General features: G+C 39.7%; 1 protein-coding gene across 1 annotated transcript; it reads right to left on the bottom strand.

Annotated features, from left to right (window-relative positions):
* Positions 1 to 394: 394 nt before the first annotated feature.
* Positions 395 to 15,862, bottom strand: prok2.L (prokineticin 2 L homeolog). Its single transcript, XM_041590884.1, has 3 exons — positions 15,508 to 15,862; positions 4,077 to 4,202; positions 395 to 768 (listed from the first exon to the last, which is right to left on the bottom strand). The coding sequence occupies exons 1-3, from the start codon at positions 15,589 to 15,591 to the stop codon at positions 643 to 645; spliced, it is 336 nt and encodes a 111-aa protein (XP_041446818.1). The 5' UTR covers positions 15,592 to 15,862; the 3' UTR covers positions 395 to 642.
* Between the last annotated feature and the right edge of the window lie 3,287 nt (positions 15,863 to 19,149).

Here is a 19,149-nt window from a genome sequence, read left to right as displayed (position 1 = left end):
TAGGCTAACATAGCACTTCAACAGGTTTAATTTGGCGAAGTATTGAAGTCAAAGTTTTTTTTAAAGAGACAGTACTTGAAGTCGTAGTATCCTTTTCGATGGCCAAAGTATCCAAAAAATTACTTTGAATTTTGAAAATTCCCTCTAATTCACTTCGACCCTTGATAAATCTGCCCCTTAGTGAAATTTACAATTGAAGCAGTAAAGCCCCGGGTTAGCCATCAGAAAGCTGTTGCAACACCTTGATATTTCTCTGTAGCTTTCCATTTTCACATTATGCAAAATATTACTGTTTGCAAAATGCACAAACATCTGCAATAAAATATTTATTTAATCACAAATATTTGTGCGTATTGCAAACACATACCTCTTTACAATGGCCATTTACTGCATGTCGTGCTTTATAAATTTATTACAAAACATTTTAATTCCGCAGATCAGCAGTTGTCTGAGCATTCACTTTTTAGAATACGACAGTATTTATAAAACTATCACCTAATACATTTAAATACTGAATAAATCATTTACATCAGCTAAGCATTTTCTAAACAATCTCCGTGACACATAAGGTATCCTAAACAACTAACTTTCCTATATTATATATGGCAGTTTATATGACAGTACATCTGACAGTTTCATCTTCTAAAAATAAAAATCTTTGTTTTTAATAAGGGGTAAGCACTTATATATGCTGTCATCCAGCTTTGTGCAAGCGAGGTTTTGAAGACACGGGCATGTGTGATGCATTCTTTTGCCAAAATATGGAATCTAAAAAAAGAAAAAAAAAGAAGATAATTATAATTATTGATATAACTACAATTTATAAGCAATATAAGCAGGTATAAACCCCAAAGAGAAAATAATTGGGCCCCATGTATTTTCTTGATCACGTTTGCAACTGACATTAAGGGGCGGATTCACTATGGGTCGAATATCGAGGGTTAATTAACCCTCGATATTCGACTAGGAATTGAAATCCTTCGACTTCGAATATCGAAGTCGAAGGATTTAGCGCAGATAGTTCGATCGAATGATTATTCCTTCGATCGAACGATAAAATCCTTCGAATCGAACGATTCGAAGGATTTAAATCCAACGAGCGAAGGAATATCCTTCGATCAAAAAAAGTTAGCCAAGCCTATGGGGACCTTCCCCATAGGCTAACATTGACTTCGGTAGCTTTTAGATGGCGAACTAGGGGTCGAAGTTTTTTTTTAAAGAGACAGTACTTTGACTATCGAATGGTCGAATAGTCGAACGATTTTTACTACGAATCCTTCTATTTGAAGTCGTAGTCGAAGGTCGAAGTAGCCCATTCGATGGTCGAAGTAGCCCAAAAAAAACTTCGAAATTCGAAGTTTTTTTACTTCGAATCCTTCACTCGAAGTTAGTGAATCGGTCCCTAATTGTTTTGCAGAAATGCTCTTTATTATTATTATTGCACTCACTGTGCCCTTTTTTCCTGTGCACATCAGACCTGTTAGGCCAGAATTTCTGCCTTTTTCCCCCAGGGTTTTGTCGCCCGTGGTAAATCCGTGGTAAATTAGTTTGTAAACTGAGTTACAGTTGAAAGCAGTGGATCATCTGTTCTCTGGGTCTGACTGGTAAAACAATGTAACAGACTTCCCTAGTTTTCTTCCCACCAGCAGTGAATGTGAATCATTAGTGGGAAAACGTTTGGGAATGGTGGGAATGATTAGGGACATTTTCTTACCCGCTGTAGGGCAGATATACCATGAGCAGCAAAGCATCCCATGTGTAATTGCCCTTACTTCTGAAACAATGTTGCAAACATATTTTCATAAAAATCAAGCTTGGCAAAACTCCAATCCACGATTTTATCTTATGTATCAATAAAAAAGACTCGAAAAATTGAGCGAAAATCCAAGTCTAACAAATTATCTGCTGTAACCCGCCCCGCCGGTCGCCCGTCATTGCTTACCTCTAGATGTGCTGACCGGTGGGTTCGGGCCTTCCCGGCGCAGAAGCGATCAGTGATTACGCGCTCAGCGCGGCTGTGTTTGGCGCATGCGCGCCAGGCAAATTCTCGCTCAGTGCGTCCACAGTTGATGCATACGCATTAATAAACGGACGTCTGCGTCCATATTGGACGCTGATTGTTTAATCTCCCCCACCATTGGTTCCTCTTGTTGCCTATCTTGCTTCCTTGTCCCCATTGGTCCTTCTGCATTTAAATAGCGGCTTCCTGTTTTCCCCCTTGCCCAAGCTGGCTTCAGTTTACTGATCCTGCCGAACCATTATTATAGTGTTTGAATTCCTGGTTTTTGACTCCTGCTTGACTCTTGATTCCTGCCGCCTGTCTTGACCCTTTTGCCTGATACTCGACTACGTTCTGCCTAATCCTTGCCGGTACCTCGTTTATGGACTTTTACCATTTTACGCACTAACTCCTTGCTGGTTCCGCAGCAGAAAGCCCGGGCCCCAAAAGGGCGTTGGTGAACTCCGGAATCCGCAGGGGTGCCTTGTGCATCCGAGTGTACCCATGGCTTTTAAAGGTTCCAACTGACTAGTGTGTTACATTCGCATTTGATGCACGTTTTTTTCAGGTTATCGCCCGTAAACCCTGAATTCTTCAGATTATCGGACAAAACCCAGCGCAAATCATGATCTCTTCAAATTGTAAAAGGGACGCCTCCCATTGTCTTATACATGACCTGGACAGGTTTGAGATACTACTCAGTAACTGCTACCACAACTTAGAGGCCCATTTATTAAACCTCGATTTTTTTCTGGTCAAGGTTTTTAGGGGTAAAATTCAAACTTTTAGTGGAAAGAAACACTTTAATTTTTAAAGAATTATCATAACCCACAGCTGCCAAAAATCCGAATTCGAAAATATGCCCAAAAAAAATTCCAAAATCGCGCGAAAACCCTGAATTCTTCAGATTATCGGACAAAACCCAGCGCAGATCATGATCTCTTCAAATTGTAAAAGGGACGCCTCCCATTATCTTATACATGACCTGGACAGGTTTGAGATAGCTCATTTTCAGATTTGGACTTTTTGCAGTTTTGGGGTATAATAAATTTAAAAAAATTTAGGTTTTTTTTATTCATTGTTATAAGTTGCTTAGAAATTTGTTTCATACAAAAAAAATTTTTTGGATGGAGGACCCCATTGTCCTAACATCATTTTCCTGCTGCAAACAGGTCAGCCATGCTGTGAGCGACTGTTTTGTTTGCAGCCTGAACTATGAGAAAACTGTGTAAAAAAGATGAATTTAATATCCAATTCAATTTACTGTGTAATTCTCACACAGGGAGATCCGTTCCATTTTATTACTCCACTGATTTATTGTGTGAGGGTGAAAAAAGCTACAATTCCCCCCTCATTTGGGGAATCCCCGTGATTACACCTTGTTACAGTATCACTCTGCACAATCATGGTGTTTTCTATTCACTTTGAATGAGGGGTGGGTATATTTATAGCATTTTGTCTATGAGTAATACATTGCTGGGGTAAGAAAACACTAGGGGGCAGATTTACTTAGGGTCGAATATCGAGGGTTAACTAACCCTCGATATTCGACTGTCGAAGTTAAATCCTTCGACTTCGATAAGTCGAAGGATTCAGCGATATTCGTTCAATCGAACGATCGAAAGAGAAATCGTTCGATCGAACGATTAAATCCTTCGAATCGAAGGATTTTAATCCATCGATCAACGATTTTTGTTCGACCAAAAAATGCTTAGGAAGCCTATGGGGACCTTCCCCATAGGCTAGCATTGACCTCGGTAGCTTTTAGGTGGCGAACTAGGGGGTCGAAGTTTTTTCTTAAAGAGACAGTACTTCGACTATCGAATGGTCGAATAGTCAAACGATTTTTAGTTTGAATCGTTTGATTCGAAGTCGTAGTCGAAGGTCGAAGTAGCCCATTCGATGGTCAAAGTAGCCAAAAAAAACCATTCAAAGTTTTTTTCCTCTATTCCTTCACTCGAGCTAAGTAAATGAGCCCCTAGAAATCTCCCCATGAACCATTCACTTGTAAACATCATAGGGTAAATATGACTGTCAATGATCACATAGTATTACAGCAATATTCTGGTATACTAACTTTATGACTTAAAGGATGACAGTCATCTCCTTCATTGCCAAGAGGTGTACACATCCGTAAGCTTCTTATCCAGATGCTGACAGCACAGCACATGCCTCCTCCACACTGCTGATCCTTTTCACAAGCCTGGTTATAAATACAAACAAAAAAGATTAATGTTCTCTATCATTACAACAAAGGATATAAACACTAGTAACACTAATAACCAACTGCAGAGCTGTTGTTATAAAAATATATTTGGATGCAGATGCTGTACAGGACTTAAAGGAGAACTAAAGTTTAACTAAAGAAGTAGCTAGAAATGTTGTACATTATGTTTTGTGCTTCTGTACCAGCCCAAGACAACCACAGCCCTTTAGCAGTAAAGATCTGTATCTCCAAAGATGCCCCAGTAGCTCCCCATCTTCTTTTCTGCTGATTCACTGCACATGCTCTGTGCTGCTGTCACTTACTGAGCTTAGGGACCCACTCACAATATACAGTACACATAGAATAGAAATGTCACAATATATGGCTGATTAGTAATTAATACAGATAATTACTACATGGCAGCACAGAAACCAGTGCAATTAGCATCAGAATTTAATAATCAGCAAACCTGTAGCATCAGCTTATATTACAGGGGAAGCTCATTTTCTGCTGGATAATTAGTGACGAGCCCTAAGCTTAGCTTCTCAACAGCCAATCAGAGCCCACTGAGCATGTGAGTGTCACAGACACTTTCCAAGATGGTGACCCCCTGTGACAAGTTTGAATTATCATAACCCAAAGCTGCCAAAAATCAGAATTCGAAAATATGCCATCTCAAACTTGCCGAGGTCATGTAGAAGTCAATAGCAGATGTCCCCCTGAAGTTGTTTCTTGACATTAGGGATGCACAGAATCCTTGTGCATGGCCGAACCAAATCCGAATCCTAATTTGCATATGTAAATAAGATGTGGGAAGGGAAATCACGTGAATTTTTGTCAAAAAACAAGGAAGTTAAAAACGTTTCCCCCACCTTTTCCTTTCCCTCCCCTAATTTGCATATGCAAATTAGGATTAGGATTCGGTATTCGGTCGAATCTTTCATGAAGGATTCGGGGATTCGGTGCATCCCTACTTAACATAGTGATTTGCGCTGAATAATCCGAGAAAGTTGAGTTCGCAGTGAAAGCTGATGAAATCTAGTTTTCGGATCGTCAATCGTACGATACGATTTGACACTCGATTTTTCCATGACTTTTGTGGCTCCAATTTTTTCGAGAAAAATCATTCATAAATTAGTTCAATTCGTGGAAGGGAGTTAGGTTGACTCTGTTTTCATAAAAAAATAAATTTGAGTTTTAGTAAATCAGCCCCTTAGTTTTGAATAAAATGGAAGTCCACACCATGCTTCTGTTGAACTCAGGAACAGGTATACTGTCAGTCACCAGTATTGGTTAGTATCAATGCTCGTCACTCAGACTCTTACACACACTTGACAGTTAAGGTTCCCCAGACGACTAGGCCCCAGCCTCCTTCCTCTCATTGTCTGTCAGGGATGCTGCTCCATGCAGCAGACTTTTAGCACAGGGGCCGGCCTAGTTCATGAGGCACACTAGGCCCTACCTACCTTAGTCCCTCTTCCTCTGTGTCCCTAACTTGTTGAGGTACCGACGGGACACTGGTCCCTTTATTCCTCCCCGTTGGTGCCTCAGCTGCTCGTCTCTCTACTCTGCCACTAACTCTCGCCACCTGCAGTGAGCTCCAACAAACTTAACCTGCTGACTCACCTAACTACTCCTGTCAGTTACCTCTCTGAGGGGGCCTACCTCAGGCTCCCTGGCATCTTATACCCCTTCTCATTGGCCAAAGATTAGGTGGCTCACTGTGCTTTCCCTCATATAGCTTCTGTCTGGGCCAATCTCCTTCCCAGTAGCACCACCTGGTGGCTTAGCCTAGAAATTTACAGTAACCACATAAAAGCTACTGCATGTTTCTAGAAGTATAATCTGTGTATTTTTAATGCAAGGAGATAGGATCTGTACAGTTACATAGTTACATAGTTAAATCGGGTTCAAAAGTCCATCAAGTTCAACCCCTCCAAATGAAAACCCAGCATCCATACACACACCCCTCCCTACTCTCACATAAATTCTAAATACCCATACCTATACTAACTATAGAGTTTAGTATCACAATAGCCTTTGATATTATGTCTGTCCAAGAAATCATCCAAGCCATTGGATGATTTGGTACGGTGATCCTCTTTATGGGTAAAAAGCTATTTGTCTATAATGTCCTCTAATGTACTTGTAAAGTGTAATCATGTCCCCTCGCAAGCGCCTTTTTTCCAGAGAAAACAACCCCAACCTTGACAGTCTCCCCTCATAATTTAAGTCTTCCCTCCCTCTAACCAGTTTAGTTGCACTTAGTCTCTGCACTCTCTCCAGCTCATTTATATCCCTCTTAAGGACTGGAGTCCAAAACTGCCCCCATACTCCAGATGAGGCCTCACCAGGGACCTATAAAGAGGCAGAATTATGTTTTCATCCCAGTAACTACATAAAAGCCACTGCGTGTTTCTAAAAGTATAAGCTGGTGTGTTTTCAATGCAAGCAGATGGGATCTGTTACTGTGGGTGATCAGGTGGTGCTGGGGGGCAAAATATGGTGACTACCAAAATGTCATTCCTGACTCAGGTACAACATGCTCAACACCTACTTCTGAAAAGGTAATTCGTAGCTCTAATGAATGCATCATACATTTTATATTAAATCACTGCTATGGGCTATTGGGAAATGTAATATATTAATGGATTTAGTGAGCAGGCATTGGGTGCAACATCTCCCATTCTTATGCATTACAGAACATAATCATTACAACAAAAATCACATTTGTTTTGGTGTCATACATAAGATATCATACATAATCACACTGCCTGTTATTTTCTGGTACAACTGGTAAAAGACGAAGGCAAGTATAAAACTAAATAGTACTAAACTGGCTGCATTCATGCAGGTATTTAAGCATGAGAATCACAGGCTTGAGGCAGAATAACTTCTATTCAGATTTTTATTGTGCATCCATACAACGTGTTTCGGGCATCAAGCGCCCTTTCTAAACTCCTTTCATCCCACTGTCAAAGGCTTGTCGTTATCCATAAAAAACAAAAATAAAAAGAGGTGATTATTCCCATAGTGTTACGTGACAATAATTGGCTTTTAATACACATATAAAGGTTGTTCGAATTGCACTTCCAAGATTGTAAGCAGCACAAGCTTTGTAAGGACTGTATGTGGCAGATTTACTAAGCTCGAGTGAATTTTCTAAGTTAAAAAAGTTCGAATTTCGAAGTAATTATTTGGATACTTCGACCATCGAATAGGATACCACGACTTCGACTTTACTTCGACTTCGATTTGAAGTAAAAATCGTTCGAATATTCGACCATTCGATAATCGAAGTACTGTCTCTTTAAAAAAAACTTCGACTCCATACTTCGCCAAATTAAAGCTACCGAAGTGCAATGTTAGCCTATGGGGACCTTCCACAGCACTTTTCGAAGTTTTTTTGATCGAATAGAAATCCTTCGATCGATCTCTAAAAACTGTTTGAATCGTTCGATTCGAACTATTTAATTGATCGAATATGCTAAAAATCCATCGTTTTCGAATATCGAAGTCGAAGGATTTCAATTCGAGGGTCGAATTTCGAAGTTTTTTTAACTTCGAAATTCGACCCTTAGTAAATCTGCCCCTATATGTCCCACCAGCATATTGTATATTATCAGCAGGTGGGATGCTCTAAACTGGCTTTTCCTTTGAATTCTGTTGCCATTACTCCCACATCCTTAAGGGCCCAGTAAAACAAACCTTGTTGTAATATAGACCGAAATCTTGCAGGGGAGTGCATCCCCCTTTCTATTTATTGTTTTATTCGGTAAAGTTGATGCGAAACGTACGATACGAATTTATGCTCAATTTTTTGGTGAAGTTTTGTCGCTCTGATGTGTTGAGAAGAATTATTTATAAGTGGGTTCAATTTGTGGAAGGCTTTGTTTTCCGGAAAAAATTAGATAAAATTTGAGTTTTAATTAATCAGCCCCTTAGAGTTGATCCTCTGCATCTTTCCTTTTTATAATGTTTTCATGGTAGTTACCCATACCAGGGGTACTTTTGAATGGGCTATAGTAGCTTAATTAGTCTGCATAGAATGGCAGCCACTATACTTGCAGAACTGCCTCTGGAGGACCATTTTTGTCCATCACTAATTCTGATCTCTTCTTGACATTGTTTCTACTGTATAATGGTTACTAACATGTTATATACATATTTATGATATAAATGACAATAAAGTGCACAAGAAAAGAGCAGAAAATGAAAACAGGCCCAAAAGATTATTTGAATTTCTCTTATCTAATTAGTAACAGTATTGGACCTGTTATCTAAAATGTTTGGGGCCTGGAGCTTTCCAAATAAGGGATCTTTCCAAATAAGGGATCTTTCCGTAATTTGGATCTCCATAGTTTGTGTGCTAAAAATCATTTGAACATGAAATATGCCCAATAGGATTGTTTTGTCTAAAATAAGAATTAATTATAGCTTAGTTGGGATCAAGTACAGGCTACTTTATATTGTTACAGAGAACACATACAAAAACGAGAAATACAGAAACTTCTTCATAATGAATGAACCCCACGGCCACCAGTGATTTCAGCATACAATTGGACAAGTTTAATGAGCCAGTTATGGCATAACAGTTATGGCAAACCATTATATTGAAAGCTCCAAATTATGGGAAGGTCATTTCCCATAGACTCCATATATGGAAAACCCCAGGTCCCAAGCATTCTGGATAACAAGTCCCATACCTGTCACCAGGATTGCAGCATTACATTTCTTTCTGACACTTATTACAATATGTAGTATAACAGGAATATTATATAATCTCTCTGTCTTTAAACAATCTCTTCAAACGCATTTCTTAAGAGAAGCTTACATTTATCTTGCCTACGATTCCATCATGAAACATGTCACTGCCCCCTGCAATGCTTAATGCCTCAATATTCCTATGATTTCTAATTAAGTAAAGGTATGGTAAAGGGTGATGTAAGAGTTCATCATTGAGATAACTTTTAGTATGATGTAGAGAGTGATATTCTGAGACAATTTGCAATTGGTTTTCATTTTTTGTAAATTAAGGCTTTTGAGTTATTTCGCTTTTTATTCGGCAGATCTTCACATGCACTGATTTAAATAAGAGGCTGGAATATGAATGGGAGAGGCCTGAATAGAAAGAAGAATAATAAAAAATAGCCTTAAAGAGCATATGCTTTTTAGAAGGCGTCAGCGACGCCCATATGAAAGCTGCAATGAGTCAGAAGAAAAAGACAAATAACTAAAAAACTAGAACTAGAATTGAAAAGTTGCTGCGAATTGGTCATTCTATAACATATTTAGGGGCATATTTATCAAGGGTCGAATTTCGAATTGAAAAAACTTCAAAAGACCAACTGAAAATAAGTAAAATATTTGACCGAATAGGTCTGTATTCGGACGAATTAGAATCGTACGAATCGAAGGAACATCGTATTAGATCAAATTCGGTTTGAAGTTTTTTCTAAAAAAACTTAGATTTTTCACAGTCCACCAATTGACTCCAAGTAGGTTCTAGGAGATCCCCTATAGGCTAAGCAGCAATTCAGCAGGTTTTAGATGGTGAATGGTTGAAGTCGAATTTTTAAAGAGACAGTACATGATAAATTTCGATATTCAAATTTTTTTCAAATTCAAATCGAATTTGGACTATTCCCTAGTCGAAGTACACAAAAAAATAGCTTGAAAGTCGAATTTTTTTCATTCGAAAATTCACCTTGACCTTTGATAAACCTGCCCCTAAAAGTTACCTTAAAGTTGAACCACCCCTATAAAACACCATTAGTATGTGATGTTTTTGCACGTGTGTTGTGACTATTTCCACAACCCACTATGGGAACCATGTACGTATGTTTTTTGTAATAAAGTATATTTTCTTTTATTTACTCTTGTAGATTAGATCTCTGCCACATATCTTGAGTATGATTTACCTTCTCGAGCTGTATGTGAGGGGCATGTAGCTTTAACTACTTAGCCTTTACACTAAAATATATACTTTATATAAACCCATGAATTTACCACGTGTTTAGGGTTACAGTAGCTTCATGGTTCCCCAGTGTAGGTGCAGTTGTACATTATTACCGTATATACTCGAGTATAAGCCGAGTTTTTCAGCCCCCAAAATATGCTGAAAAACTCTACCTCGGCTTATACTCGGGTCTAAGAATAGTCGCCGGTGTCTAAGAATAGTCGCCGGCGTCCAAGAATAGTCTCCAAGAATAGTCGCTGGCATCCAAGAATAGTCTCCAAGAATAGTCGCTGGCATCCAAGAATAGTCGCCGGCATCCAAGAATGGTCGTCAGCGTCCAAAAACGAGACGCCGGCACCTCCAATGGGAGCAGAAACCCTAAATTTTTTGATTGAAACTTACCAGAAGCTGCTGCATTTCTCACCCTAGGCTTATTCTCGGCTTATACTCGAGTCAATCAGCTTTCCCAGTTTTTGGAGGTAAAATTAGGTACCTCGGCTTATACTCTGGACGGTTTATACTCGAGTATATACGGTAGCTATAATCGACCCTGATAAAATGGTTATTGCCACAAACCCTGAGATTTTTCGTTTCTCAGTCAAACCCCAACTACTTCCAGGTATGTTCCTTAGTGCTTGGAAAAAGAAAATTTGTTTCCTAAGAAATTTCATCTCTTGAAGGTCTTTCCAAAATGACCTCGCTGTCAAACATCTGGCTCTAAAAACGTGCAACTCCTGCGAGCGGTGCCAAATATTTCAAAACACTCTGGACCAAGGCACTCTTCATCCTAACGGCTCACAACTGGCAGAGTGTGTACTTGTACATAAAAAGGAAATGTTCTCTAATAAATTCTGTTATACTTTCAAGGTTTATTACATTAATTTTGCCAAATAAACACTAACTGAAACCGCTACTATGGAAATGAACATAAATAACGGCACATGAAACCTTTCCAGCAATTTGTGGTCAGTTGTCAGGTACATTACAATAGTGTCTGTGTTATAAAAATCGTTATGATAAATTAGCTAGTACTAATTAAGTGAGCCCCACATAACTTCAGTTGGCATTTGGCATTTGTAGTTTAGCACCATACTGATAGCTGCAGGTTGCCTTTAAGAAAGATAATTCCTCCTGTAGTTCTAATTTGCTTTTATTTGAAAAATAGTTTCCAAGTAGAGTCCTGCAGCTGGTTAGGTACCCGCGGGTTACCCACAAGAAAAACGGGGAACCATGCGGAATGAGGGGAGGATTTTCAGGTGTGGGTATACCTGCGGCACTGCGGAGTTGTGGGTCTGCGGGTCGGGTTGCGGGTCTCATCCAAATATCTTATCTTATGTAATATTGTCTATATTTTACTCCTTTTAAAGTTTTACAAAACTTGATTCTGTCCCCGCCCACTTGACGGCACTTCCGGTTTGTAGCACCATCACTTCCTGTTTAATGGTGGTCGGCGGGTTGCGGATAAGGCAGTTGCGGGTCCCGGTCGGGTAGCGGATCAAAGTGGGTAAATATACAGGTTGCGGTTTGGGACGCTGGCTGCGGGTTCGAGTCCAGGTTCCGCGCAGGACTCTATTTACAAGGACAAATGTCCTTTTATGTCATTTACAAGCACATGTGCAGTGTGCAGTTGAGCATGTGCTTTACCAAAAATCACACAAAATTGCACTGAAAAATCTGAGTGGCGCATATGTAATTTTTGGTAAAAACCGCACATTATCCAGTGACATAAACCATAGTGGGAACCTTGGAGTGTGCAATTCACAAAAGGAGGTGGGACAGAAGTATCAGTGCCAAACACAACTACGCAGCATAAGTTTTTTAGGTGCAAGTACTGTACCTTTAAAAAATGGCTTCAATTCATGCAACAATTGCACCTACCCTACTGAACAGAAGCATGTTGTCACCATTGTATTCTGGACATAGGAAAATTTAAATAATTGTGTAGAATTAATTTTATATAATTAAATTATATAAATTATATCAAATCAATATCAAATCATATAAAATAAAGGCTTATGGCTCATAGTACATATTCCGTTGAAGAAGCACCTGAATTGTTTTCTGGCCAAATAAATTCTTGCACCAGTTTCCATTTTCTACGCTTGGGCACTTTATGCTGGTGGAGAATACATTCTGCATAAATAGGTTTGGATTGCTTCTGCTGTTATACTAACAATTATGCTTATCTAATTATTAGTAACAGTATTGGACCTGTTATCAAAAATGTTTGGGACCTGGAGCTTTCCAAAAAAGGTATATTTCCGTAATTTGGGTCTCCATAGTCTAAATGTGCCACGCTTACACATAGGGGCATATTTATCAAGGGTCGAATTTGAGAAACTTCGAAAATTGAATTAAAAAAGACCAACCGAAATTAAGTCTAAGTTTTTTGTTGGCCGAATAGGTCAGTTTTCAATCAAATTGGTCTGTATTCGGCCGAATTCGAAACGTACAATTCGAAGTAATAGCGAATTCCATTGAATTCCAATCGAAGTCCACCAATTGACTCCAAAAGGGTTCGAGGAGGTCCCCCATAGGCTAAATTTTGATATTCGAATTTTCAGATTTTTGTCTAATTTGAATAGAATTTGGACTATTAACTAGCTCAAAATTCTACTTTTTTAAATTCGAAAATTCACCTAGATTTTTGATATCCAGAAACATGTTATACAGAAAGCTCCGAATTACAGAATGGCCATCTCCAATGAACTCTATTTTAATCAAATAATTCACATTTTTAAAAATTATTTAAATTTTCTCTGTAATAGTAAAACAGTACCTTGTACTTGATCCTAACTTAAAATAATCCATATTGGTGGCAAAAACAATCCTATTGGGTTTATTTATTGTTTAACTTATTTTTTAGCTGACTTAAAGCACTGGATTCCAAATTATGGAAAGATCCCTTATTCTTAAAACCCAAGATTTCAGGCATTCTTGTTAACAGGTCCCACATCTGTACATGTATATAGTACAGGTATGGGACCTGTTATCCAGAATGTACGGGACCTGGGGTATTCCAGATAATGGATCCTTCCATAATTTGTATCTTTATATATTAAGTCTACTAGAAAATCATGTAAACATTAAATAAACCCAATAGGCTGGTTTTGCCTCCAACGAGGATTAATTACATCTTAATTAGGATCAAGTACAAGTTACTGTTTTATTATAACAGAGAAAAGGGAAATCATTTTGAAAACTTTGGATTATTTGGATAAAATGGAGTCAATGGAAGATGGCCTTTCTGTAATTTGGAGCTTTCTGGATAGCGTGTTTCCAGATGACGGATCCAATAGCTGTAGTAGAATTGTATTTTAAGAAACATTTTCAATAGCTATATTACAAAGTAAAATTTTACAAAAGAGAGGGACAATTAAAACTGGGAAGTTTTTTAACAATTCCAGACTGTCGATACCATTACAGGGCTTGAGTAAGAGACCTTCCAGCTGTTGTTAAATTACAGAACCCAGCATCTCCACAACAGTATCAGTGGGGTTTCTGCAGGCTGCAGTTCTACACCAGTTGTAGGTAGGACATCCCTGAGGCACATACAGGTATTGGATTAGTTCTCCAGAAACTCTGTATCCAGATAGCTCCAAACTGCTGGAAGGCTATCTCACATAGACTCCATTTTAAACAAATAATTCAGATTTTTTTAAAAGATTTCCTTTTTTTCTGTTATAAAACAGTATCTTGTAGTTGACCCCCAACTATGATGAAATGAATCCTTATTAGAGGCACAACAACCCTATTGAGTTTAATTATAGTTATATATGACCTTATTTATTATTAACAAAAAGTCGATAAAATCGAATGAAAAACCCTGAATCATGCGTTATTTTCTAAAGTTTTTTCCCGAATCGTACGTTTTTTTTTTTTTTTGAAAAGTCTGAATTTTTAAGATTTTTATCCAAAATATTCGGATTTTCAGGCTAATTCCAGCACACACCACAGAAACGTCCAAATAGGATAGGGACCTCTTCCATTGACTTATATACACCGGCAGGTCTGAGATGCCGGATTTTCAGATTCTGACTTTTTCCATCCTCGGAGTATAATAAATCTGGAGTTTTATAGTAAAAAAAAACTCGAAATATCTCCCTTAATGTATGAAGATCCAAATACGGAAAGATCCCCGGGTTCCGAGCATTCTGGATAACAGAGTCCATACCTGTGCTAATCTTCTGGTTGCTACACAATACACACTATTTATCCTGTCATGACCATTTTTCCTATGTCATTAGAGACCAAACCCAAACGACCACTTTGCCCTACCCTGCAGCCATGTGTAATAATTACAAAAATATTTAGCAACAGACTAGTCCTGTCCTTCATGACAGAAAATATCAGCCACTGCTCTGTTTCCTAGCCTGGTGTTAACACATTTATGTGTGTAAACAAAAAATGTCAAATTAATTACTTTTTCTTGCTCTGAAGAATCAAAACCCTGTCTAACACAAATTATTTCCTTTCAGAATCCTGCCCTCTCTCCAGTCTTGGTGCTAAACACGTGAAAAAATAAAGTAAATAAAGTAAGAAGGTGCACACTCTTGAAACTAATTATGAGGTGCTAATCCAAGGGAGGCTCCCCATAAGGGTCTCCAAGACTTACATAGAGAAATCAAAGAAAAGGATTGCATTCTCACAGAAATCAAAGAAAAGGATTGCACTCTCGCAGAAATCAAAGAAAAGGATTGTACTCTCACAGAAATCAAAGAAAAGGATTGCACTCTCACAGAAATCAAAGAAAAGAATTGAACTCTCGCAGAAATCAAAGAAATGGATTGCACTCTCACAGAAATCAAAGAAAATGATTGAACTCTCACAGAAATCAAAGAAAAGGATTGCACTCTTGCAGAAATCAAAGAAAATGATTGCACTCTCGCAGAAATCAAAGAAAAGGATTGAACTCTCACAGAAATCAAAGAAAAGAATTGAACTCTCGCAGAAATCAAAGAAATGGATTGCACTCTCACAGAAATCAAAGAAAATGATTGAACTCTCACAGAAATCAAAGAAAAGGATTGAACTCTCACAGAAATCAAATAAAATGATTGCACTCTCATACAAATCAAAGAAAAGGATTGAACTCTCACAGAAATCAAAGAAAATGATTGAACTCTCGCAGAAATCAAAGAAAAAAATTGCACTCTCACAGAAATCAAAGAAGAGGATTGAACTCTCGCAGAAATAAAAGAAAAGGATTTTACTCTCACAGAAATCAATCAAAGTTGAAAATGATTGCGTTATACAGTCAGCAGGCGCTGGCATGAGAGTCATGTGAGGTTAAAAGAGCGGGAAAGTCGTCTCCCTTCATGCACTGCACACTCTCCTACTTACCCCAGTGATGACCGCGGCGCCCCCAGAGTCCAGAAGTAGCAACACAGCGGCCACGAGCAGCAACGTGCACTGAACTTTCTTCATAATAAGGGACTGTCAAGCTTCTGGCGGGACTCCGCGTGGGACGAGATATGTGGCTTCCCGTAGAGAGTAATGCTGAGGAGAAAGCTGCTGAACCATGAACTTCTCTGTCTTCGGCTCCGGATTCCCGTTATAAAGCTCGGGGCTGCCATTCAAACCAGCCTCCATGACTCACCAGATGTGTGAGAGAGAGGGAGATAAAAAAGAAATACGCACGGAGAAAGGCACGAGGTGCCAATCACAGGCAGGGAGATAAGTGTCTCCCTCCGCAGCCCTCGCCCCTCAACCCAGGCCTCTCCATTCATTGGCTTCTCAGCTGTCAGTCATCCTCGGCAACAGCACTTGGTCCTATTTTACAAGGTTACTTTTCTGTTTCTTTCCATCATCTGCTCCTGCCTGATAAATGGAAATTTCAGGGACAAAAAGTAGTGCTGTTTCTACTGCAAGGAAAGAGCTTCACAATAATAATCCTCATTGCTTTTATATTGGAATTACTGTATCTGCTCATCTTACATTGATACACGTTCCCTGTCATTGGCTTTGTATTGTAATTAACCAACTATAACCCCCACTGCTTTTGTAATGATGTCGTCCAATCATTTTTTTGATTGCTAAACACATTCTTATTGCTTGATTTACCAAATAACCTGGCAAAACAAGTTCCTCCTTTCCACTGTTGCTAGGTTAAACCCCATGTAACATATTATACATTATTTGCATACCCATTCTATTGGTTCTAGGTTGTGATCACTTCCTGTAGTGCTGTAACAAAGTGCTTTGCAAGGTGGGGCACTTCCTCTTTGGCCTGCAGCAGTCGACCTGGGCAGTTGTTCCACTGAGCCTGGAGTCAACAAGGCCCCAGAAGTCGGGGTACAGGGACCCCGTGAACGAGGTGAGCTAGTGTGTAGTGTAGCTCCTGTTATAGCACTCTATAGAGAGAGTGAGGCTAGTGAGATAGAGCAGCTCAAGCTCCAACTAGGAGGATAGAAGGGAGTAGCTCTCCCCCAGGCTTTGCTTTGCCTGTAGTGAAGGGACCAGAGTAGTGACGAGGGAATTTGGCTATGGTGTAACCCTGTTCCAAGTCTGCTGTGGGGGTCCAAGCCACACGAGGTACTGAAATCCTGGAAGGTGATCTCTCAACTCCTTTGGGCTATCCCTAGTGTGGTGGGTCTATATGCTGTCTCTGCTACACCTGTGAGATGTACTGTGGCTACCTCTTGAGTATTACAATCCCTGTGGCGCTTTGTTTTAAATAAAACCTGTTCTACTGTTTTGCAAAGAACCCCTGGCGTCCAACTCTAATTTTGTGTATTTTTGGCAGTAATGGCAGTTGTAGTTCAACAACATCAGCAGGTGTGTTTCCATTTTTTCGAAAGCCCATCCTGGTGAAAGAGGGTCATGTGTAGCCCATGCTCTATCACACTAGTTGGTAATTGTCTAAATGAGCCAAATAGGTGCTACAAAAGAAAAATGTTCCAGGCGGCACTCCGGATATGTATAGAGAGGTGTCTTTATTGTATCATAGTGGGTAACATCATCGCTGTACACGTTTCAGGAAAGCATTCCCTTAGTCATAACCAGGCTAGGAAACAGAGCAGCGGCTGATATTTTCAATCATGAAGGAAATTCGGCCCTGTTTATTGTATGAATTTGCCCCTAAAATTTCACCGCCCTAGGCCTGGGCCTTTGTGGCCTCACCACAAATCTGGGCCTGACCTTAAAGCGATACTGACGCGTTCCTATAAAAATCAGAGGAACATGTCATTATCAAGTAAATGCTGCACCAGTAATTGTTCCCCTCAAAGTCCCCCGCAAAGCCGCCCCAGCCCCCACAAACCTGCACTCACTTGACTCTCCGACACTGCTAAATGATCTTCTGAGCCATTTCAGTGACGCTGGGCTGAGGAAGGCATGATCCTTCCATAGGCTGATTACGAATGAAAACAGGAATTCAGTCTATGGAAGGATCGCTCCACCCCCCGCTTTGTGGGGGGGCTTTTCGGGGAACGATTACGGGTTCAGCATTTACTTGATACTGACACGTTCTTATGATTTTTATAGGAACGTGTCAGTATTGCTTTAACTCTACTAGAAAATCATGTAAACATTAAATAAACCCAATTGCTTCTAATGAGGATTAATTATGTCTTAGTTGGGATTAAGTACAAGCTACTGTTTTATAAAATTTTGCTAAAATGAAGTCTACGGCTCACTGCATTTCTGTAATTCCATACCCATACTTGTTGCACACTCTGTCCTTGTTTAAAAGTGGCCATAAACGGGCAGATTTAAGCTGCTGGTATAGGTCCTTTAGAACGATTCGGCAGTTTATATGCCTGTGTGTATGGGACGTTCTGATGGGCCTCCTCAATCGATATCTGGCCAACACAGATTCCTTCCTACTCTCCCAGGACCAATTCCATATATGATAACCAGAGCACATGGCAGGAAAATTCTGTGGCAATTTCATCTAAAATACCTCTCAGAACACTGTGCAGGATATGTGTAGTGCAGGGCCAGAACTAGGGGAAGGCAGAGTAGGCAAGTGCCTAGGGCGCAAAGCTTGAGGGGCGCCAGGCACGTACCTTTCACTGCTACCTACCCCTAGTCCAGCTGAGTGAGTGCCGCTCTTCTCCAGTCCATGCGCCTGTTTGTGCACGCGTACTTGAGGGGAGGGGGAGAGCGTACCTGAAGAGGTGGATCGGTTAGTGCGCATGTGCGAGCCTCCCATGTGTGCGGTCAGTGCGTGTGCTTCCTATGTATGCAGCAGAGGGGGCGTCACGGCTGGCTGGGTTAATTACAGTGCCAATTGTATAAATCCCAGAACATGTGGCAGGAAAAATACAGTACCAATTCCATATATAATGCCCTCAGAAAACATAGAATACATGTACTACCAGTTTCATAATGAACAATTACAGTGCCAATTTTATAAAACCCAGAACATGTGGCAGGATCAATACAGTGCCAATTCCCTATATAATGCTCTTAGATAACATGGCTAAGTATAGTGCCAATTCCATATATAATTCCCCAGAACACATGGAAGTGTAAATGCAATGTCAATACCATCTACAATGTCCCCGGAAAACATGGCAGGATAAATCTAATACCAGTTTCCTGTAGCACACAAGATAAATACAGTGCCACTTTTAAAAATCCCAGAACACATGCCAGGATAAATGTAGTGCCAATCCATATATATTGTTTCCAGAATAAATGGCAGCTTAATAAGGTGTCAGTTTTATATATAATAACCCCATAATACATGGCAGGATCAATGCAGTGGATTCATATATTGTAACCTCCGCACACCTGTAGTTCACTCTCCCTGCTTATGGTGGTGCTGGACTTCTGTAGACCAGGCAAGTTCCCTTAGCAACAGTGAAGAGAAGTAACTGGATCCACACACACACAATTTTTTAGCAGTCGGGGAATTCCCCTTTTATTGTGCCACCAACAAGATCAACGTTTCGGGGGGTTTAACCCACCCTTCAACAGGATAACAATACATGTGCAGAAAACACCTTTATACCATTAGCACCTCCTTTTTACCCATGG

Source organism: Xenopus laevis, chromosome 4L (assembly GCF_017654675.1).
Source record: "Xenopus laevis strain J_2021 chromosome 4L, Xenopus_laevis_v10.1, whole genome shotgun sequence".
Lineage (NCBI taxonomy): Eukaryota > Metazoa > Chordata > Amphibia > Anura > Pipidae > Xenopus > Xenopus laevis.
Note: the sequence above shows the minus strand (reverse complement) of the source record. Positions and strands in the feature narration are given on the sequence as shown.